This window comes from Nicotiana sylvestris, chromosome 8 (genome assembly GCF_000393655.2).
Source record: "Nicotiana sylvestris chromosome 8, ASM39365v2, whole genome shotgun sequence".
NCBI lineage: Eukaryota > Viridiplantae > Streptophyta > Magnoliopsida > Solanales > Solanaceae > Nicotiana > Nicotiana sylvestris.
In genome coordinates, this window is record NC_091064.1 from 180983803 (window position 1) to 181005981 (window position 22179).

Sequence of the window (22179 nt, forward strand, 5' to 3'; positions counted from 1 at the left end):
AACTCAACCAAGTTTATTTTGCTTTAACACTTGAAATGATATTTCAAATAACATTTTGGGCTGAGCATCATGTTTTACTGTTGCCCGAGTGGCTTATGTGATTTTTGATTGAGTAAGGCCGAGGGCCTGTATTATAAGGATACTTTTGGATCGGGTTGTATGTCGCAGCAGTGAGATACTAATTTGATTATGAGGCCGAGGGCCTAAGATATGTACGCCACGAGGTGGCTTGTTGATTGATATGAGGCCGAGGGCCTAGATTTGATGCCACGAGATGGCTTGATATTGCGCTTGGGTCGTAAGGGGCCCCTCTGGAGTCTGTACATCCCCAGTGAGCGCGGGTACCCATTGTGATGTGAGATTGAGCCCGAGGGGCTGGTACTGTTCTGAGACATTGCCCGAGGGGCGGATTTGATGACATTGTGCCTAAGGGGCGAACCTTATGTGCTTATCTTTTCTTATTTGCCTGTCATTTACCTGTTTAAATTGTGTATTTGTGCCCGAGGGGTGAATTTCTGTGCTTATCTGCACTAATTGTTTTTCATTCATTTGCATAACTATTGAAAAAGTCATTTTCAAAGAAGTTTCAAACTGAGCTAAGATGTTTTAAGAGATTTTACAGCTTCACTGCTTTCTTACTGGATTTGAACTGCTTCTATACAGCATCCTGATATGATTTACGTGATTTCTTACCATTCAGACTTTAGTTATGATTATTACTCACTGAGTTGGAGTACTCACTTTACTACCTGCACCTTGTGTGCAGATTTAGGTATTTCTGAACCCAGTAGCGGGTATTAGCTAGTCGGATGCAGAATCATCGGAGTTTAGCAGGGTAGTTGCTGACGTTCGCAACACCACTTTTCTCTCTCTTCATTTCATTAGTCTGTATTTGTACACTTTAGACTTTCAGTTATATTTATACCCTAGTAGATGCTCGTGACTTGTGACACACCGGTTAGGGCTGTGTTGGGTTGTATTTCCGCTATCTATTATCACTAAATCATGTTTAGACTGCTTTTATATTGTTAAACTGTTTTAAAAAGTGAGTCGGGTTTAATTGGCTGGCCTTGTCTTTGCGAGAGGCGTCATCACGACCGGGTTCAGGGTTAGGGTCGTGACAAAGACTCAAGGACAAGCTCGATAGGCTGGAGAGGATTGTACGATATGGGGGTAATGGTGGCAGTATAGACGATAGTTCCTTTGACTCTGACGATATGGATGATTAGTTTTTTATTTTATGCTCTTTTTTGGTGTTTTTGTGGCGGTAGTCTATGTTTTTGTGGAAGTATTTGGAATCTGGAAGATGGCTATGTAATTTTATTTTATATTAATATAATATCTTTTTGTTTAAGTCTTTATCTGCCTTACTTTTGATAATAATTCCTCTTCAAATTCAAGAAAAAGCTTAATAATGACTAAACTTTTATGGTTAGATATGTGAAAAAATCAAACAACTCCACATATAGTATTAGAAGCTATATAACCCAATATATAATAATGGAGAGAAGTCTAAAATAGTGCAAAATTGGTATCTAGAACAAGTTAGTGGAATTAAATAATTTAAAATTTTGTTTCTTGTCTGGATGTATATATTGCGAAACCATAATGTCCCTACAAAAGATGTGCACAATTCAGATTTTTTACCCTAAGTTTGACCAATTTATTAATTGAAATAAAGTTGTAAGGATTGAATATTATAATTTTGATGGTGTGTTTTTAAGTATAATATGTTAAATTTAATAATTTTTGTCGATGCAACTTTTGTTGGAGTTCTTATTTTGCTTGTTTTCTGTAATTATGCTGGAAAAACTACTTATTAAGCCATATGGGCCAGTATATTATTATGGAGATGTGGAAAATAGTGGAAAATTTCCTCTTGAAATTCAAGAAATAACTGAATAATGACTAAACTTTTATGGTTAGATATGTGAAAAAACCACACAATCCCGCATATAGTACTGGAAACTATATAACCCAGTATATTATAATGGAGAGAAGTGTAAAATAGTGCAAAATTGGTATCTAGAACAACTTACTGGAATTAAATAATTTAAAATTTTATTTCCTATATGTTTTGCTGGAGGTATATATTGCAAAATTATAATTTCCAGTATTTTATACTGGATGTTCAGAATCCAGATTTTTAACCTAAGTTTGTTGATGCAATTATTGTTGGAGTTCTTATTTTAGTTGTTTCGTGTAAATTATGCTGGAAAATCTAGTTATTAAGCTATAGAGGCCAGTATATTATAATGGAGATGGGTAAGACAGTGGAAAATTTGTATCTACTATAATTTGCTCGAATTAAATAATTTAAAAGTTTGTTTCCTGCATATTACTTTGGAGGTATATCGTTTGAAAGTATTATCTCTCGTATTTTCTACTGAATGTGTACAATGCAGTTTTTTTAGCAGCAAATCAAGAAACAAAAAAAATAGACAGTAATAATATTTTGAAAAACAAGAATACCGAATAAATTATTCGGGGTTACAATCACTTTTTCACATGAGCCAATGCAACCTTATTGTATATAATCAATCATTTTTTTCCTGTATTTTCTTGCATAAGGATGAACTACAGTAGAATTTGTGCAAATTTGTTTTGTTATGCCCATATTTTTTGCAACGACCACATCTTGGCTCCTTCTTGAATTTTGTACCGGAAACATGTCGATTCTTCTGTCTTCTTCCTAGCATTACTTTTGCATCTGGAAGCTTAGTGATTTCTGATTTAACATTGTCTGGTATAACCCATGTTGTTGAATCACCTACAGAATTTACTTGTCCTTCATATGTTTTCAACCAAAAGTCCTTTGAATAATAGGCCAAGCAAAAGGTCGATTTCTTTTGATATATACTTTCAATTGCAGCAATTGCATGTTCACAAGGTATCACATCTAGCTGAAATTCAGAACAATCTCATGTTCTTTTGTCTATATCAACAATAAACTCCATACCCCCTTCTTTGACATTGAATTTGAGTCGATCAATGGGTAATACTCTAAATGTAAAGGCTGGTTTAATTTTTTCTTCCAATGTTGCTTCTGCCCAATTTGATATCTCACGGAATATTCCTTCTACAGTTGTCCTTCTTTCATAGAACCAGCTTTGCAATTTTTCTTGTATGAAATCCATCATTGTTAAAAGTGGCAATTCTCTTGCACGTCTCAAAACATTATTCATTGACTCAACAATATTTGTTGTTAACGTATCATATCGTCATCTTGGACAATGTGAACGAGCCCATCTTCCTGGTGGTTCCTCCATCAAATAATTGAATGTTTTCTTATCAACAGCAGCTATTTGGGACATGAAGTCATCAAATTCTAATTGAAGGTATACTCTTGCAGCACTTTGAAAGAGGTTTATTACAGTGTTTCTCACTCTTCTTTGCTTTAGATTCTTTTCTAAATGATATATATAAATGGTAGCACTCAGGGAAAACTTTTGCAATTCCATTTGCAATGGCCTTGTGTCGATCTGACAAAAACATTAAATCTTTACGAATCCCAATTGCTTTTCTTAATTCTCTAAAATACCATTCATATGATTCGTTATTTTCTGAATCCGCTACACCAAATGCTATAGGGAAAATCTGGTTATTTGCATCTATTGTAACAGCCACTAACATAACACCTCTATATTTATTTTTTAGAAATGTTCCATCAACAGCAATAAGTGGTCTACAATACTTCCACCCAGAAATTGACGCCCCATACATAAAAAACATGTAAACAAACCTGTTAGATTCAAAAGTAAATAACATTCAATTATACCATATGACAAGCTGAATACTAATAACATAGTGGACAACAAGCTTAAAGACGACAGATTTCCATTAAAATATACTGAAATCAAATAACACTCAAGTATTATATACTGCATTAAAGATCATAATAAAAAAATAAGACAAATAATCACTCAAAAAAAAGTAATGACAAATAAAACAAAGTTCTAGGTTAAACAGAAATCATCCAGAATAATATGCTGGAGAGAAAGCTTACACATGGCAGACGTCCCGTAAAATATACTGGAATCAAACAAAACTCAACTATGTTAAAATATTCATCCAGTATAACATACTGGAGGACCTACATTTACACGAGATTTCAGTATAATATACTGGAAAAAATTTATTATTAAATTCAATAAACAAAAAACATTAGCATAAACCATACTCAAAAGACAGATTTCCCGTAAAAAATATTACACCATATTTATATATGAAGGCCACTATATTACAATCAAACATAAGAAATTTACCTGTTTTCTGAATCTCTCTGAATATTAGTATATGATCCTGGATTTTTTTGTTCGATCATATACAAATATGATGGCAGCTGCTCATAATTCTGTTCAGTTGTTCCTCTTAATAAAGATAACCCTTTTTGAATAGCATGTCATGCTTTTCCATAACCAACATCTATTCCATGTGCTCTTTTCATTTCTGAAAGGACAAACTTAGGCTTTACTTCAATAGCTATGTCCCTTAAGTTGTCAATCATGTAATCTCTAATCACATTTGAAGTTGCTTGTCTTTTATGTGACTTTCTAATATCAACTGAGCACTCATGTGTTCTCTGAAATTTAACTATTTTAAAAAGTGTTGATTCCTTAATTCTTTAACCTTGAACAGTCCAACCACACTTTTCATCAGTACATACCAAAGAGTATCTCGTGTTACTTGACCTGTCAACATAGAACTCAAAGTGCTTCTTTATAGGTGCTAAGCAAAAACATCTAATCATAGCATTTTTGTCTTGAAAAACAGATCCGAGTTTTACATCATCCAATGATGCATTTTCCTTTAGTATTATTGATGGGGATTCTTTTGCCTTTCCTTTTGCTTTCCTTTTTCTTCCTTCAATAGTGTCTAGTGATTCAATGTGTTGATCTTCCATAGGAATTACAATTTCATTTTCCATTGTAATATCATAAATTGGCATCTCCTGCTCTTCTGCTATTTGAGATATAAGCATCACTTGCTCTTCCGGAACATATATGGTTCTGTGCAATAATTGTTGATTGTTAATTTCCATTATTGCATTACCTTCTAGTTGTTGATTTTGCATTTTTGATATAATTTGGAACCTTTATAGTATGGATCGTTTTCTAAAAGCATCATACACAAGGTGAGATCTTCATCTTTTGTCACGTGTATTCCCTTAGCAGTACTTAGGTTGATATTAAGCTATACTTTTGCTTCAAACTTGTTGTTGTCGAACTCTATAACTTGAAAATTTTACTCATGAATTCTTCAAATGAAGTCCCATCATTTATAAGGAGAAGCTTCGTTTTATGATCTAAGTACTTGTAATCTACTGTCCATTTGCCATCGAATGCGATAAGCAAGAAATTTGTATGCATCCTGTATTTAATGAACCCAAATAATTAGATATTTTGAAGTATATTGGTTAAAAATATAACGCCAATATAATAAGCAGGAATTATTTGAGATATTCATATTAATTAAGCAAATTCCAGCTTATTATACTATGTTACTAGAGTCACACATACTTCCAGTATAATATGCTGGAAGTGTCTAAGTTTTACATATTAAATTAACAAATGTCCAGTATTCTATACTGGTGTTTTGTTCTATACCATTTTATTTATAATTTTTATAGTAGTTTGTATGAAAGATACTTCCAGTGTAATACATTGGAGTTTTTTGAGTTTTGCAGATTAATACAAAAAGCTCCGGCGTATTATACTTCCGTTTTGTTCATTTTTGGAATCAAGCACTGTAAAAACATTTTATGAGATATTTTCAGTTTAATAAGCTGGAAGTATCTCAGCTTTAGATATGTCATGACCCGGATTTTCCACCCTCGGGAGTCGTGATGGCGTCTATTAATGGGAGCTAGGCAAGACAAACCTTAACTACTTGCTATACTTTCATTTTTTTTTGCTTATGTTTAACAAACACAAGGCGACAACATAATAAAAGCGGAAGTCAACAATTATATAACTTATGGCTACATCTATTTCAACTTTTAAAACCTCAATACCCCAAAATATGGTGTCACAGTGTCACAGACTGTCTAAGAGTTACTACATACAAGGTCTGAAGAAATTTAATACACTATTTCTGAACAAAAGGAAATGAAACAGGAAATAGAGATAGAGGGAAACGTCAGGGCCTGCGGACACCTGCAGGTCTACCTTGGGTCTCCGAGTGGATTGAAGGAAGCCCTCCAACTACTATCCGAAAGCTGCTCCTGGATCTGCACACAGTGTAGAGTGTAGTATCAGCACAACAGACCTCGTGTGCTGGTAATTGTCCAGCCTAACCTCGGCGAAGTAGTGACGAGGCTAGGACCAGACTACCAAATAAACCTGTGCAGTTCATATATATATATATATATATATATAAAAGAAATACAGAAATAACCAGTCAATGTGGGAGGGGGAAACATGCTGTGGGGAAGATAATAGTTCCAAATAGAAAGGCATCAAGTAATGAGAGAAACGACATAACTAGAATATCAACAAGGAAGCAGAAATCAACAATTGCACGGCATCACCCTTCGTGCTTTTACTCTCAGCCTCACTAAAGCAGTTATATAATAAAATGTGCACGACATCATCCTTCGTGCTTTTATCTCGTCCTCACCAAAACAATCATATAATCAAAATGTGCACGGCACACCCTTCGTGCTTTTACTCTCTTTCCTCACCATATAATCAATAGAATCGGCACGGAATGGTACATTGTGCGGCACGGCATCACCCTTCGTGCTTTATACTCTTTCCTCACAATAAAAAACAATGCACGACATCATTCTTCGTGCTTTAACACTCTTCTTCACCCAAACAACAATCACAAGCAAAGGGCCAACGAAATAAACAAAATAGTAATAGAGATCCCGGTAAGGGAACAACAGTTAAACAATTAAATCCCGGCAAGAGAACAACAAATAAATCAACAATAGCCCGGCAAGGGTGTCAACATAATGATCTCTTATCTTTCTCAATTTTACTTCACAACTCGAGCCAATGCTCTAGAGGTTCGATTATCATTTATACTTTCACAACTCGAGCCAATGCTCTAAAATTTTAATTATCACTTATACTTTCACAATTTCGCTATACAACTTCAGTCAACGCTCCTCAATGTTCATAGATCACAATTCTTTCCACAAACTTTATACAACAATTAAAAATCTTCACCAAGGCATGGATAATACCACGAAATCATGTAAATCATAATATAAGACCCACGGTCATGCTTGACACCAACGTATAGATACTCGTCACCATGCCTATACATCGTACTCGACAAGAAGCAAATAGCAAATAGGACACAACTCCTAATCCCTCAAGCTAAGGTTAGACCAAACACTTACCTCGATGCCTCGAACACAACTCAAGTTTTAATTATAGCTTTACCCCTAAATTCCACCGCCAATTCGCTCGTATCTAGTCACAAGTTACTTAATTACATCAATAAATGCTAAATGAATCAATTTGAATGCATGAAAATGAGTTTTCTAAAGTTTTACCCAAAAAGTCAAAAATTGCCCCCGGGCCCACAAGGTCAAAACCCAAGGTTTAAACCAAAACCCGATTACCCATTCCCTCACGAGCTCAAATACGTAATTTGTTTTGAAATCGGACCTCAAATCGAGGTCCAAATCCCCAATTTTTGAAAAATCTAGGTTCTACCCAAAACACCCAATTCCCCCATGAAAATAATTGACTTACATGTTAAAAGATGTTAATGATTGAAGAAAACAAGTTAAAAATGACTTACAATTGATTTGAAGAAGAAATGTTGTTTGAAAAATCGACTCTTATGTTTTAGGGTTTTTGAAAAGTGGAAAATAACTGAAAGGTCCGTTTAAATATACTCCTCTCAGACCCTCTCCACGGACCGCAAGAAATCGAGCGCGGTCACGAAGGCTTGGCCTTGCTCACCACGGACTTCACGAATCCCACCGCGATCGCGGAATCCCCACCGCGGCCGCGAAGTTTCCACCGTGGACCGCAAAGTCCCCACCACGGCTGCGAAGTTTCCACCGTAGACCGCGAGACCTGGCTTCAAAAACCTGCAACTTCTCTGAATCTGCAACATTTTCCTAAGTTCAAAACTTTCCGAAACACACTCGAGCCCTTGGGGCTCCTAACCAAACATACGTACTAACTCAACAACATCATACTTATCTGTGCGATCAAATCGCCGAAATAACCTCAATAATAATGAATCAAACCTCAAAATCAAGAACTTTTTCTCAAACTTCATCAAGTATCAAATTTAGTAATTTAGGTCCGAATCATGTCAAACGGCGTCCGTTTTCAACCAAACTTTATAGAAATGACTTAAACCATATATAAGACCTGTACCGGGCACCGAAACCAAAATACGGGCCCGATACCATTGCTTTCTAATCAGACTTCATTTCAAATTTCCTTAAAAAATTTCAGAAAACAATTTCCTTTAAAAATTTATTTCTCAGGCTCGGGACCTTGGAATTCGATTCTGGGCATACGTCCAAGTCCCATATTTTCCTACGGACCCTCCGGGACCATCAAATTGCGGATCCGGGTCCGTTTACCCAAAATATTGACTGAAGTAAAATTTATTCATTTTACAGTCAAAACTTATCATTTTTCACAAAATTTCATATTTAAGCTTTCCGACTACGCACCTAGACTGCCCACGCAAATCGAAAGTGACTGTAAATGAGGTTTTCAAGGCCTCGGAGACACATAATTCAATTAAAAGAAAGTGATGACATTTTGGGTCATCATAAGATATTAATTTAGAAAGGTCCAGGAAATTATACTGGCGTTATGTTCTGCGAGATTTTATATTATTTTTTGTGGTTTTGAATAATGTAGATTTTATTAGTTACGTTCTAAATTACAGAAAATGTGACACCCGACCAGTCGTCTCATGAGTTACCGCTCCGTTTCTCCCTTTTCAACTTCTTTATGCTTCGTTATCCGTGTTTTATGGTATCGGGTTGGTTGGATCGAATCCGGAATGATTTTGGTAAAGTTTGAGACACTTAGTCTCTTTTAAGGGAGTTTGAGTTAGAAAAGTCAACCGGTTGTTGACTTATGTGTTAGAGGACTCGGATGTGAGTTCCGATGGTTCGGTTAGCTTCGGGACGTGATTCGTGACTTAGGAGTGTGATCAGAACAGGTTTTGGAGGTTCGGAGTAGAATTAGGCTTGAATTGGCGAAGTTGATATTTTGGCGATTTTCGGTTGATAGGCAAGATTTTGATATAGGGGTCGGAATGGAATTCGGAGAGTTGTAGTAGCTTCGTTGTGTCATTTGAGATGTGTGTATAAAATTTCAGGTCATTCATACGTGGTTTGGTTGGGTTTTAGATCAAAAGAGTATTTCGGAAGATTTTAGAAACTTAGGCTTGAATCCGATGTGATTTGGTAGATTTGATGTTGTTTGATGCGTTTTGATAATTGAAACAAGTTTGAATAAGGTATTGGGTTATGTTTTGCTTTTGGTTGAGGTCCTGGGGGCCTCGGGATGATTTTGGGTGGTTAACGGAGAAGTTGAGATGTCATTGCAGCTGCTGAAGTTTTGCTGCTTCTGGTGTTTTCGCACCTACGGTTTGGGGACCGTAGGTGCGGTGCTGCACGTGTGGAAGGAGAGCCGCAAAAGCGGATTCTAGAGGAAATTCTGGAACCGCAGATGCGATAGTTGGACCGCACCTGCGTAGTCGTAGATGCGGAGAGTGGAACGCAGAGGCAGAATTGGCCTTTAAGTGATTTCCGCAGAAGCGGTGGATAGACCGCATATGCGGTATCGCAGAAGCGGCAAAAGTTTCCGCAGATATGGAACAACTGGGCAGATGAATTAAAAGAGTCCTTCGCGAATATTTGGGTTATTTCACCATTTTTGGCTTCGGCTGGAGAGCTTTTGGACGATTTGGAAGAGGGATTTCAGGGGAACTTTGTTAAGGTAAAGATTTTGGATCTAAAACACATTTCAATGGTAGTATTTCATGGATTAAGGTTGTAATTAAAGGAATTAAAGGGCTAAAAATGGGGGATTAGGGCTTGAGTTTAAGAGGCCTTAAAATGAGGATTTGAGGGGTCATTTGAACTCCGATTTTGGTATTCTTGATATGCATAGACTCGTGGGGAGATGAGGAATATATTAATGTAAAAATTTCTGATTTTCGAGACGTGGGCCCAGGGGTCGGGTTTTGGTAATTTCGGGATTGTGCTCTTTGTTGATTGTTTTCGCTTGGGTTTTGTTCCCTTAGCATATGTTAACGTACTTGTTCTGATTTTGGATAGATTCGACGCGCGTGGAGGCCAATTTGAGGGGCAAAGGCATCACGAGCTAGAGATTTAGCCAGTTCAAGGTGAGTAATGATTGTAAATGATGTTCTGAGGGTTTGAAACCCCATATTTGCACATCGTAGTGCTATATTGAGGTGAGGCATACGCTTGATGACGAGCGTGGGGTCATGTACTATTGGGGATTGTGACTTAGTCCGTCCCGAATGACTATTTTACCGCGTATTTGACTGAAATCTATTTGCTATCATCATGATTTGGGTTGAATGTCATATTTAGGCCTAGTGCCAACTATTTAAACCCTCTGGGGCTTTTTATTGATATTTCCTCACAGTTTTGACTTACTTGAACTTAGTCATGTTATTTTTCATACTCATCCATGTTTTACTCAGTTTTAAGACTTAAATGATGTTTGTGCTGAGAAACACTGTTTTACTATTGCCCGAAGGGCTTGTGAGTATTTTTTTAACTGAGTAAGGCCGAGGGCCTAGTTGTGAGGAAACACTGATACTGATTTGAGGCCGGGGGCCTAAGATATATACGCCATGAGGTGTCTTGATTGATATGAGGCCGAGGGCCTAGATTTGATGCCACGAGATGGCTTGTTATTGCGCTTGGGCCGTAAGGGGCCCCTCCAGGAGTCTACATACCTCCAGTGAGCGTGGGTACCCATTGTGATGCGAGATTGAGCTCGAGGGCTGATATTGTTCTGAGATATTGCCCGAGGGGCGGATTTGCTGATACAGTGCCCGAGGGGCAAACTTCTATTCGTTTACTTTACCTTAATTACCTGTCAATTACTTGTTTGCTTGTTGAAAGAAGTTTTACTTGATTTTTCACTGGTTTACTGCTTTTAAATGATTTTTATTGCTTCATTATAGAATGTTGTGTGCCTTACGTGTTTTCTTACTTTCGATCGTTATTTACATTTGTTACTCACTGAGTTGGAGTACTCAATTTACTCCCTGCACCCCGTGTGCAGATTCAGGCGTAGCTGGTCCCGCTCTCAAGTGCTGATTCATTCCAGCTTCAGGCGGATCTTCGAGGAGTCTTTAAGTAGTTATTGTGGTTCACAGCCTAGAGCTCTTCCCTATCTCTTTCCTTTATGTCCTTATTTCAGTATTTAAACTCTGTAGTTATGTCACGACCCCAACCCTCGGTCGTGATGGCGCCCAACACACTGTAGGCAAGCCTGACCAATAAACAACCTTAACCCATTTCTCATGCAGTTCATTACTAGCCATCACAGTTAGTTTACAAAATCATCATATTAGAAGTCTGAAGTAAGAGTTAAACATGCGGAATTTCAAATAATAATCCTACTACATAGCCCATATAGATCTGGTGTCACAAGTCTGAGCCTCAATACAAGTTTACCAATCTAATACATATCAATCTAGGGAATGCGGATAAAACAAAAGGATAAAAGGGAGAGATCAGAGCTACGGACGTCATGCAGCTACCTCGATGCTCCCGGATATACGCTGCTCAACTGAAGAATCCTCACTCAGCCTCAGATGCACCTGGATCTGCACGCAAGGTACAGGGAGTAATGTGAGTACTCTGACCCAGTGAGTAATAAACATAAATAATAGCTGAGAATAAGAAATCATGGAAGAACACAAAGTAATCTATAATCCGGTAGTTTAAAACAAGTAATATGAAAGCGATAGACCAATGTAATCGAAATATGAAAGATACTACAACAAATAAGCAGATAAGTGATAGTCAAATAAAGAAATGCAACACATAGTACGGTACCCTACAGTACCCGCTGCGGCGCACAGCCTGATCCATTTATTTATCATCGACGGCGCTCACTGGAGGTGTGCAGACTCCGGGAGGGTCCCCTTACGGCCCAAGCGCAATATCAAGTCATCTCGTAGCATCAAATCTAGGCCCTCGGTCTCATATCAATATCAGTATAACACTGCTGCGGCGCGCAGCCCGATCCCATGGTATCCTCACATCTGGCCCTTGGCCGTACTCAGTCCAGAAATCATATAATCCCCTCGGGCATTAGTAAAACATTAGTTCTCAACCCAAAACATCATTTAATATATCATTTTAGTTTCAAAACCGAGTAAAAAGTGGCTGATTTGTAAAATAGCGGAAAAACGATACGATTGAGTTCAAGTAGTAAGTCAAAAACAGTGAGGAAATAATGATAAAACTCCCCAGAGGGTTCAAATAGTTGGCACGAAGCCCAAATACGGCAATCAGTCCAAATAATGATGATAACAAATAAGCTTCAATCAAATACGCGGTAAAAGCATCACTCGGGACGGACCAAGTCACAATCCCCAATAATAAACGACCCCATGCTCATCATTAAGCTCGTGTCTCACCTCAATAAAGCACTACGATGTGCAAATCCGGGGTTCCAAACCCTCAGGACATCATTTACATTCATTACTCACCTCGAACCGGCAAAAACTCTAGCTCGCGACACCTTTGCCTCTCAAATCGGCCTCCTCGCGCGTCGAACTGACCAAAACCAGAACGAATACGTCACAATATGCTAAGGGAATATAACCCAAGCGAAAACAATCGAAAAATATCAAAAATCTTGAAATTAGCAAAACCCGAGCCCCGGGCCCACTTCTCAAAACTTAGAAATTTTCACATCATTAGACTCCTTATCTCCCCACGAGTTCATACATATCAAAATCACAAGAATCGGAGTTCAATTGGCCCTTCAAATCCTTAATTTATGCTCTCTTAAGTTCAAGCCTTAAACCACCATTTTTTGTCCGTTAATTCCTTAAATTTTCAGTCCTAATTCATGAAGTAACACCATAGAATCGTGTTTGAGGTCCAAGAATCCTTCCCTTATCGAAGCTCCTTGAAATCCCTCTTTAAAATCGCCCACAATTCTCCAAGTCCGAAGTGAAAATGACGAACCCTTCAAAAATTCGCGAAGAAGAACTTAAATACCTTCTGCCCAGACATAATCGCTTCCGTGGTACCGCTTCTGCGGTCAAAACTCCATATCCGTGAAATTTACTTAGCCTCCCTGGAATCGCTTCTGCGGTCGAAATCCCGCATCTGCGGAAACAGCTGACCAGGACAACCCTCACTTCTGCGGCCTCCTCTTCGCATGGGCGACACCGCTTCTGCAGTCCCAATTCCGCAGAAGCGGAAATACCAGAAGCAGCAGCAAATTTTGAGTTGCACAAGTCCAAAACTTCCCGTTAGCCATCCGAAATCACCCCGAGGCCCCCGGAACCTCAACCAAAAATACCAACACATGCTAAAACACCATCCAAACTTGTTCCAATCATCAAAACACCTCAAACAACACCAAAACCATAAAATTACATCGAATTCAAGCCTAAGTTCTTCTAAAACTTCCGAAACACGCATTCGATCAAAAATCCAATCAAATCACCTCCGAATGGCCTGAAATTTTACACACACATCCCAAATCACATAACGAAACTATAGCAACTCTCGGAATTCCATTCTGACCCTCGGATCAAAATCTCACCTATCAATCGGAATTCGCCAAAATACTAACTTCGCCAATTCAAGCCTATTTCTACACCGGACCTCCAAAACCACTTCCGATCACACTCCTAAGTCACAAATCATCCCCCGAAGCTAACCGAACCACCGAAAATCACATCTGAGCCCTCTAACTCATAAGTCAATATCCGGTTGACTTTTCCAATTTAAGCCTTCTTAAAAGAGACTAAGTGTCTCATTTCTTACCAAAACCACGCCAAACGCAAATCAACCAACTCGACCACATAAAACACGGATAACGAAGCATAAAGAAGCAGAAATGGGGAAAACAGAGTGGTAACTCATGAGACGACTGGTCGGGTCGTCACAAGTTACATTTGAGGACTTAGTGTTGTTAGATGCTCGTGACTTGTGACACCCCGGTTTGGGCTATGTTGGGTTGTACTTCCGCATTTTATTGATATTATCTGCTACTTCGTATTATTAATCATGGTTTAGGCTATTTTATTGTTGATTAACTGTTTAACGTCGAATTGAGAATAGTTGGTTGGCCTTGTCTTCACGAGAGGCGCCATCACGACCGGGTCCGGGTTAGGGTCGTGACAGAAAAGAAGATATATAATACAATTAAGCACAGATTAACGCACTGAGAAAATTAGACATTAACACAGATTAAAGCATTAAAAACAAACCAGAAAATTTGAAGAATCAAAAAATTTACTGATACTTTGAATTTTCTGGTTTGAATTACAAAGAGAAGAATCATACATTATCACAATTAAATATGTGATTGTAGAAGAAATTCAAACTAGTTAAATTCAAATAATCAAACAAATAATTGAGAGAGCTTACTTCGATTTGCAGATTGACGCCGCAAGATTGTGCTAAAGAAGAATATGAGGTCAAGTCGCGTAAATTTAATAAACATAGTAGGGGTATTTTAGTCAATAAATTATTAGCATGCTAACTTCGCGGCTAAATATCGTTGACCTTTGATTTTGTGGCTAAATTTGATTGACCAAGCGTAAAACTGGCCATTTATAAATTTTTCGCAAAAAATTGCCAACTCCTGTTATGTGTTGTTTTAGTAAGTGTGTCCTAAATTTCAGTTCTTCAGTTTAATTTTTCAGGACACAAAGTCCTGAAATTAAGATTTTTAGTTCAATTTTTCAGGACAAAATAAGTATTAGTTAATCCCTAAATAGCAGCCCTAAAAATAGTTATTTGTGTACTTCCCCTTTATAATGACGGGAGATTTGCAAAAATGGGATCATTTTACACTGCGATTTAACTTTTTCTTCTCATTTAAGTATACTAGCATGAACTTTGATTTGAACTCGTACTCCTTGAACCTTGATTTGTTTTTCGTTCTTGAGCTTGAGCTTGATTGCTTGAACTTGAACTTGATTTGTTCTTCATTCTTGAGCTTGAACTTGATTTCTTGAACTTGATTGCTTGAAGCTTGAAGCTTGAAACTTGTAGAGAAATTTGCGGTGTTTGATTAAGTATATTTAATAAGAGTTGGTTAGGGGCATAACTTACTCGAAGTTATGCAGTAGAGAAGCATAACTTGTTCAAAATTGTGGTTTTATTTTTATTTTTTAGTGCACTTTGTCTAGGATAGAGGGGATATCAATTATCAATTAACAAATGACAAATTTACAATGGGAAGTTGATCGACAAATTTGTCTTCTTTGATTTTGATCGAATTAAATATTTCTATGGCCATAACTCATGGTGTCAATATTAAAATGATCTTCATGAGTTCCTCTATACGTAAGAGAGGAACGTGTGAGATTTGTTGGTTATATTGTAACGGTGCCTACTTTGTTATATTCAAATGAAGCCCCTATTGCTTAATTTACTAGATTCAAAATACCTTAGCCGACAAATTAATTAATTAGGGTGAATGCTAGAAATTTTGTTTAGAGAGCTTCAAGGATTTCCCTTGGAGTTTTTGATAATGACATTTAAACTTTATAACTTAATTAATATTTTAATCAGTCTGGGAACTTCCTTCTACTTCTAAAATATTATTGATATTTTCATAATTTATAAGAGTAAAAAACGACTAGTTTTCAACAAATAGGAAAAAGAGATGAGGAAAAAAAACAAATAGAAAATAGAGAAGAACTTTGCTGTTTTTCATTTCCTTACTCAACATATTTAAATTGATTGAAAAGTGTTATTTTCTCTTTCCCTTCTCTTACTTGTCTTTGTTATTTAGAAGAACAACTTTTATGATCTTACCCTTTACCTTCTTTTTTTATATTTACTGAGTAACAACATAAAATACCTTTGGTTTCACTAATTAAAGAAGATCTTGCAGTGTAAAGAAAAATTTCAAAATCACGTGTTTATTTGTCATTCTTTTCGTGTATTTACTTTTTATATATTGATACCCCTTAGTCAAAATTCTACCTCTATGTATGACGACTGCAAAATAATTATCTATTTATTAATTTCTGTCAAATTTCTCAAACTCCATCCCCACAGGAAAAGCTTTCTACAACAAAACAATCAGTCATTTTCTATTCTTTTGTGAAAGCAACAAGTTGTATAAATCAGTATTTGGTGAATTTGCATGTGGGGAAACAAGGTGGTTGTGAAGATTATAGCTGTTTACCTCTTAATTTTTGACAATTTGGCACTTGTTAGCTGGTCACTTTAATTTACTTGTTTAATTTTTGACAACTTGGTCCTAAATTTCACCATAGTTTAAAGTTGACATGTGTAAACAATGAACTAGTATTTCAAGATTAGACTATCGTTTCGCCATAAATAATTGTAATTACTGAAGTTAAATATTTGAAATTATTAATTTGACTGTGTTTGCAAATACCAAAATTTCAATATTTTGATTTTCTTTTGAATTATTTATAGTGGTTTTCATCTCCGATGAAATGAGATCTCATGGTTATTTTCCCACTGCATTTCAATATTCAGAATATGAAAAAACCAGTTCGAGAGGTATTTCAAGTGAAATAGTAATTTTTACATATTTCAAGTGAAATGGTAATTTTTACATACTTTTTGACTTTTTTCAAGTGAAGTTCCTCACATCCAAATATGACTGAACTTCCACAAATTTTTTCACAATTCAAATACCTTTATTTAATATGCAACTAATTATTGTTCAATGATCTAACGACAATGCAAAACCTGCATTTTGCAAATTCAAACAAATTGAAAATTGCGCAAAAATTCCAAATTAACACAATGACATGCACAAAACAAGAATGGCACAAATAAGGGAATGAAAAAAAGAGAAAAATATAATAGAAAAATAAGAAGGCGGAAAGTTCCTATGAATTGCCCTATCATTAGATTTGCAGCCTAAGGATAGAGATTTGTTTTGTGCACATTTTCTTATTTTGGTTAATGCATCTAGAATTTAATTGGTAGCATGCAGAGCTTTTGGAGGCATCATTAATCTAATGATTAGAAGCAATCAGAAATTGTAGTACCATAATAGAGTTGACATTTAACTAAAAAAACATTTTTAAGAAGCAACCAAAAGATTTGGTAAGGTGATTTTGATATTTTGGTAGGGGTTTTATTCTTCAATTACAACTAAGAAAGGTAGCTTTTAGGTTTTTAGTTCAGCCAACAAATGGGGTCAGGTTCTAGAAGTACTAATTTCCTATCATTTTTATTTTCTAAATACGTTATTAACATACATCTTTGAAAACTAGTACAAAGTTATATCATATGTCAAAGAATGTTGTTATCAGCGTGAGGTAAGATATATTTTTTTTTAATCTACTTTTTTCTCTTCCTTCTAAGGGATTTTTCAAAAATAGTTAAAGATTGCCAACAAAGTCTTAAATGAAAAGACAAAAATGGGAAATAAACAAAATAGAAAGATTAGAATAATATATTAGGAGCCTGCTCTTAGAAGCAAGAAAAACACTTGTCAAAATGGTAAAGATTAAAAATTGTATCTTAATGTTCATATGGTATATTTGTTTGAAAGTTTTTTTTTTCCATGCAAGTAAAACACCTGTGAGGGCTCTCTTCAAGTCTTCGTATTTGCCATCTTTTTCCCATTTGGTCATTAATAAAGATCCAAATCCATTTTCGGAATTCAAGGTAATTCCTAAAATCAAATGATTAATGTGCCAAGCATGAGAAGAGTTAAATTTTAATTGCTCCAATTGCCAGAAGAACTTCATGTAACCTATGCCTCTGTTTGAAAAGCCTCGGTTAACTTACGCAAAAATGTAAATTTACCATGCTGTTTGAATGAAAAAGGACAGTCCGGTGCACAAAACATCTCACGTTCATGCATGATATGGGGAAGGGTCGCACTCCAAGAAGTGTGATGTAGGCAATCCACCATGATGCAAGCACCAGTGACTGATTCTACGGCTCGAACCCGTAACATATAGGTCGTACTGAAACAACTTTACTGTTGCTCTAAGGCTCCCCTTCGCTGTCTGAACGAATGAACATAAAATATACAATAACATAAAATAGCCATAATGCATGGAGAGATTGCAAGAATAACCAAACCCAAGAATCGTAAGTATATCTTAATTTCAAGTTTCGAAATGCATGCGTTCGCTTATTAATTACTCCTACATGTACATTTTATGTCAAACTCGTACAATTTCCCTTTTAGGAATATCAAATGTTTAAGTTCGCTTTATATTAATTTTTCGAAAAGCGGAAAACGAGAGAAATATTATTATAGAAAAAAGAAGGGGCAGTTGAGAGGACAAAATCTGCCTTTGGAAGATATCCAGGAGATTTAGAAAATAAAATAATTCAAGTAAGCACCTTGACAGCAAAGTATGAAGAAATTTTGGAACGTAAAGCAAAAACTGTAGCCTTCCAAATGTATTTACAAGAAAAAAGAAAGAAAAAAAAAACCCCATAACAAATTATTCTTAATTATGCCATCAAAGTCAAATAGGTGGACAAGTCAGTTCCTGTTGTTAACTAATACAGAGACTAAAAACTCTTTTTAAGTCTTAGAATCTCTGAAATGTTTCCAAGTACATTTGATTTGGTGTATATTTTAATAAAAATTTATTTATTACACGTTTACATGGGAATAATTCAAGAAAATGGTAGGCAATAAGGCATCAGTCTATATCAAAATTCTCTCTATATATAAATAAGTAGTAGGTGATTGATAAATTAGTTATAAGCCTCAAGAACTCTTCCACAAGAAAATTAAGGTCTCATTCCTTCAGTTGTTGATCTTCTGTACTTTTTGTTGTTTGTTTTTTTTCAAAGTATTTGGTGCAGAAATGGTTTTAACTTGGAAATCAATGATTCCATGTTGTTACAAAGTAGATGATGAGTTAGTAAGATCAAAGAAAAATGTCAAAAAACAAAGTTCATTTCAGAGATTGACTCTATTAGATTTTGATGATCCAAGTTCACCATTATCTGCTGATGGACTTTCCAATTCATTCATTGGATCAAACCTTATCAACTTCACATTTACTGAACTTAGAGAAGTTACACACCATTTTTCATCTGCTAATTTTCTTGGTGAAGGAGGATTTGGACCGGTTTACAAAGGATTCGTCGACGATAAGCTTAGGCCAGGGCTAAAACCTCAGGTTGTTGCTGTTAAGGTGTTGGATACAGATGGTTTGCAAGGCCACAAGGAATGGCTGGTGAGTTATTTTCCATTATTTTTTGTGTGACGATTCATATAGCAGACCCCAACTTGCATTGGGTTGAGGTATAATTGTTGTATGCTAAGTGAAGGGGAGCCTTGGCATAACTAGTTGCTACTATGTGACCAGGAGGTCACGGGTTCGAGCCGGGAAACAGCCTCTTGCAAAAATGCAAGGTAAGGCTGCGTACAATAAACCTTTATGGTCCAGCCCTTCTCCGGACCCCGCACATAATGAGAGCTTAGTGCAGCGAATTGCCCTTTATTGTTGTATGCTAATAAAGTTGAAATGTTAAAGATGTTGAAAGTGATTTTTATTTATTTTTTATTTATGTAGACAGAGATAATATTCCTGGGGCAACTAAGGCATCCACATCTGGTAAAATTGATTGGATACTGCTGGGAAGATAATAATAGACTCCTAGTCTATGAATTCTTGCCAAGGGGAAGCTTGGAAAATCAACTCTTTGGTAGTAAGTTTCCAAATTTTTTCTCTCAATATGAATTCAGAATAGGGATGTTGTAACAGCCCAGCCCAGCTCGCTAGTGATATTGTTCGTTTGACTTTAAAATGCGTCACTAGGGTCTAAGGCATGTCTATTTTTATACCCAACATCTCTTCCGTGTTTTGTCGATGTGAGATTCGCCAGGGTGTCACATACACCCCCTTAGGGACTCAGCGTCCTTGTCGAGGTTTGCCCCACCACCGTTCAAGGTTGCATGCGGAGTGGCTCTGATACCATATGTAACATAGCAGCCCACTAGTGATATTATCCGCTTTTGGCTTAAACCCGCACGGTTTTAAAACGTGTCACTAGGGTCTAAGGCCTATCTATTTATATACCCAACATTTCTCCCGTGTTTTGTCGATATGGGATTCGCCTAGGGTGTCACAGATGTACTGAAATTAGACATAAATGTTAGAAATAGCTTACTATAATATGGTTTTTAGAACTCAGAGATCCTGAAACCAAGGTATGCGTTGATTTATAGTTCTCAAATGTTTGTATTTATGGCAATTATGCAGAGTTTTCGATTACATTATCGTGGTCAACAAGGATGAAGATAGCACTAGGAGCAGCAAAAGGTCTCGCGTTCCTCCATGAAGGCGAAAAACCAGTCATATACAGAGACTTTAAGGCATCAAACATCTTAATAAATTCAGTAAGCTACTCCTCCTTCCATCTGTCTTCCTTTCTGTTCATCATTTTCGATCAAATATTGTTTGTAAAAAAATGAAAAGCAAACAAAGACAGAGAGATAACGACTCTTGAACATGATGATCTCTCTTGTAGGATTACACTGCTAAACTTTCTGATTTCGGACTAGCAAAGGATGGACCAGCAGGGGACGATACGCATGTATCCACACGAATAATGGGTACACACGGCTATGCAGCCCCTGAATATATCATGACAGGTAGACTTAACTCTTTTTCTTGGAAGCTAAGGCATTCTAGAATTGGACAAAAAAATGTTTACTTGGACTTTTCTAGTCCAACTTGTGATTAGCTAATACATTGTCAATGCCATGATTTCCAGGTCATTTGACAACAATGAGTGATGTATATAGTTTTGGAGTAGTTCTGTTGGAAATGCTGACTGGTAAAAGATCATTGGATAAAAAAAGACGAGAAGGAGAAACGAATTTGGTTGAATGGTTAAGGCCTTATTTAAGAGATCCAAAGAAAATTGCTCGTGTGATGGACCGAAGACTTGAAGGTGAATACCCGATTAAAGGGGCACAAACTGCAGCATTAGTAGCATACAAATGCTTAAGTCATTATCCTAAGCCTAGGCCTACAATGGATGATGTTGTCAAGATTCTTGAGACACTTCAGGAGGAAAGCAATAACACTGACACTGCAATAAGTGATCCAATGATAACGATGACATCGAACAGTGATTTCAGCAGTGAGAGTGAGAAAAATGGCGAAAAAGAGGATGCTGCAACACCGGAACGAAATGGGAGAAGCAGAAAGGAGAAGTACTTGAATGGGAAAAATCAAGGTTATGGATGGAGACAGAGAATCAATAGACAGAGAATGGTGGCGTCTTACTCGGATACAGCTCTTTATAGAAGACATTGAGATATGGCAAATATAGCCACCTCAAGCATTTGCAGTGAAGAATCTAAGTAATAAAACTTCACTAGCTATAGAACTTTTGCACTGCAGCAAAAAATGATAATAATTAGGAAAATACTATTTGTGTATAAAGAAGGGCAACCCAGTGCACAAAGCATCTCGGGGTCACACAGGGCCCAGGAAGGATTCTTTTGAGAAATACATAGTAATAGTAAATATTAATGCAGTAAGCTGTAGTATATAGAAGGTGTAAGCAGCATACTGCTTCTAGTTTACTGCTAAAAACCTGATTTCAGGTATAGGATTGTAACTTTTCTACTTTTTTTGTGAACTCTTCAGTTGTAAGATATGGAATGGCAAAAGTAAACAAGACTAAGCCAATTCTATTGTAACATTTGCTTTTGATATGCTACAATATTTGGATAATGATGGTGTTCGAGTCTGTGTGAGTACACTTCAATTATTTCATTAAATACCTGCTACTTTTCACCAATACACGCACGAAGAAAATAGATGCATTTCATACATGGAATTAATTGTGGTGGGAAGTAACAGGCTAGCAGGTACGTGTAATAATTGAGGTGCGTGCGAGTTGGCTAAAACCTTGCTGTTATTAAAAAAATATTGTGGGTATTTAATAAATGGAGAAGGCTTTCTTTGGTTAAATGGAGTTGGTCAGAATTTCAGCACCTAAAAGAAATGAAGCAACAA

At 36.6% G+C, this 22179-nt stretch overlaps 1 protein-coding gene across 1 annotated transcript; it reads left to right on the forward strand.

Annotated features, from left to right (window-relative positions):
• Positions 1–18889: 18889 nt before the first annotated feature.
• Positions 18890–21894, forward strand: LOC104246235 (serine/threonine-protein kinase RIPK). Its single transcript, XM_009802004.2, has 5 exons — positions 18890–19380; positions 19720–19855; positions 20410–20546; positions 20678–20801; positions 20924–21894. The coding sequence occupies exons 1-5, from the start codon at positions 19006–19008 to the stop codon at positions 21469–21471; spliced, it is 1320 nt and encodes a 439-aa protein (XP_009800306.1). The 5' UTR covers positions 18890–19005; the 3' UTR covers positions 21472–21894.
• Positions 21895–22179: the final 285 nt, after the last annotated feature.

Excerpts from the sequence above, each read along its gene's own strand:
- LOC104246235 (XM_009802004.2), top strand. The coding sequence starts at position 19,006 with ATGGTTTTAACTTGGAAATCAATGATTCCATGTTGTTACAAAGTAGAT. Across the intron at positions 19,381-19,719 it reads AAGGCCACAAGGAATGGCTG|ACAGAGATAATATTCCTGGG; the intron begins GTGAGTTATTTT and ends TTATTTATGTAG. Across the intron at positions 20,802-20,923 it reads CCCTGAATATATCATGACAG|GTCATTTGACAACAATGAGT; the intron begins GTAGACTTAACT and ends CATGATTTCCAG.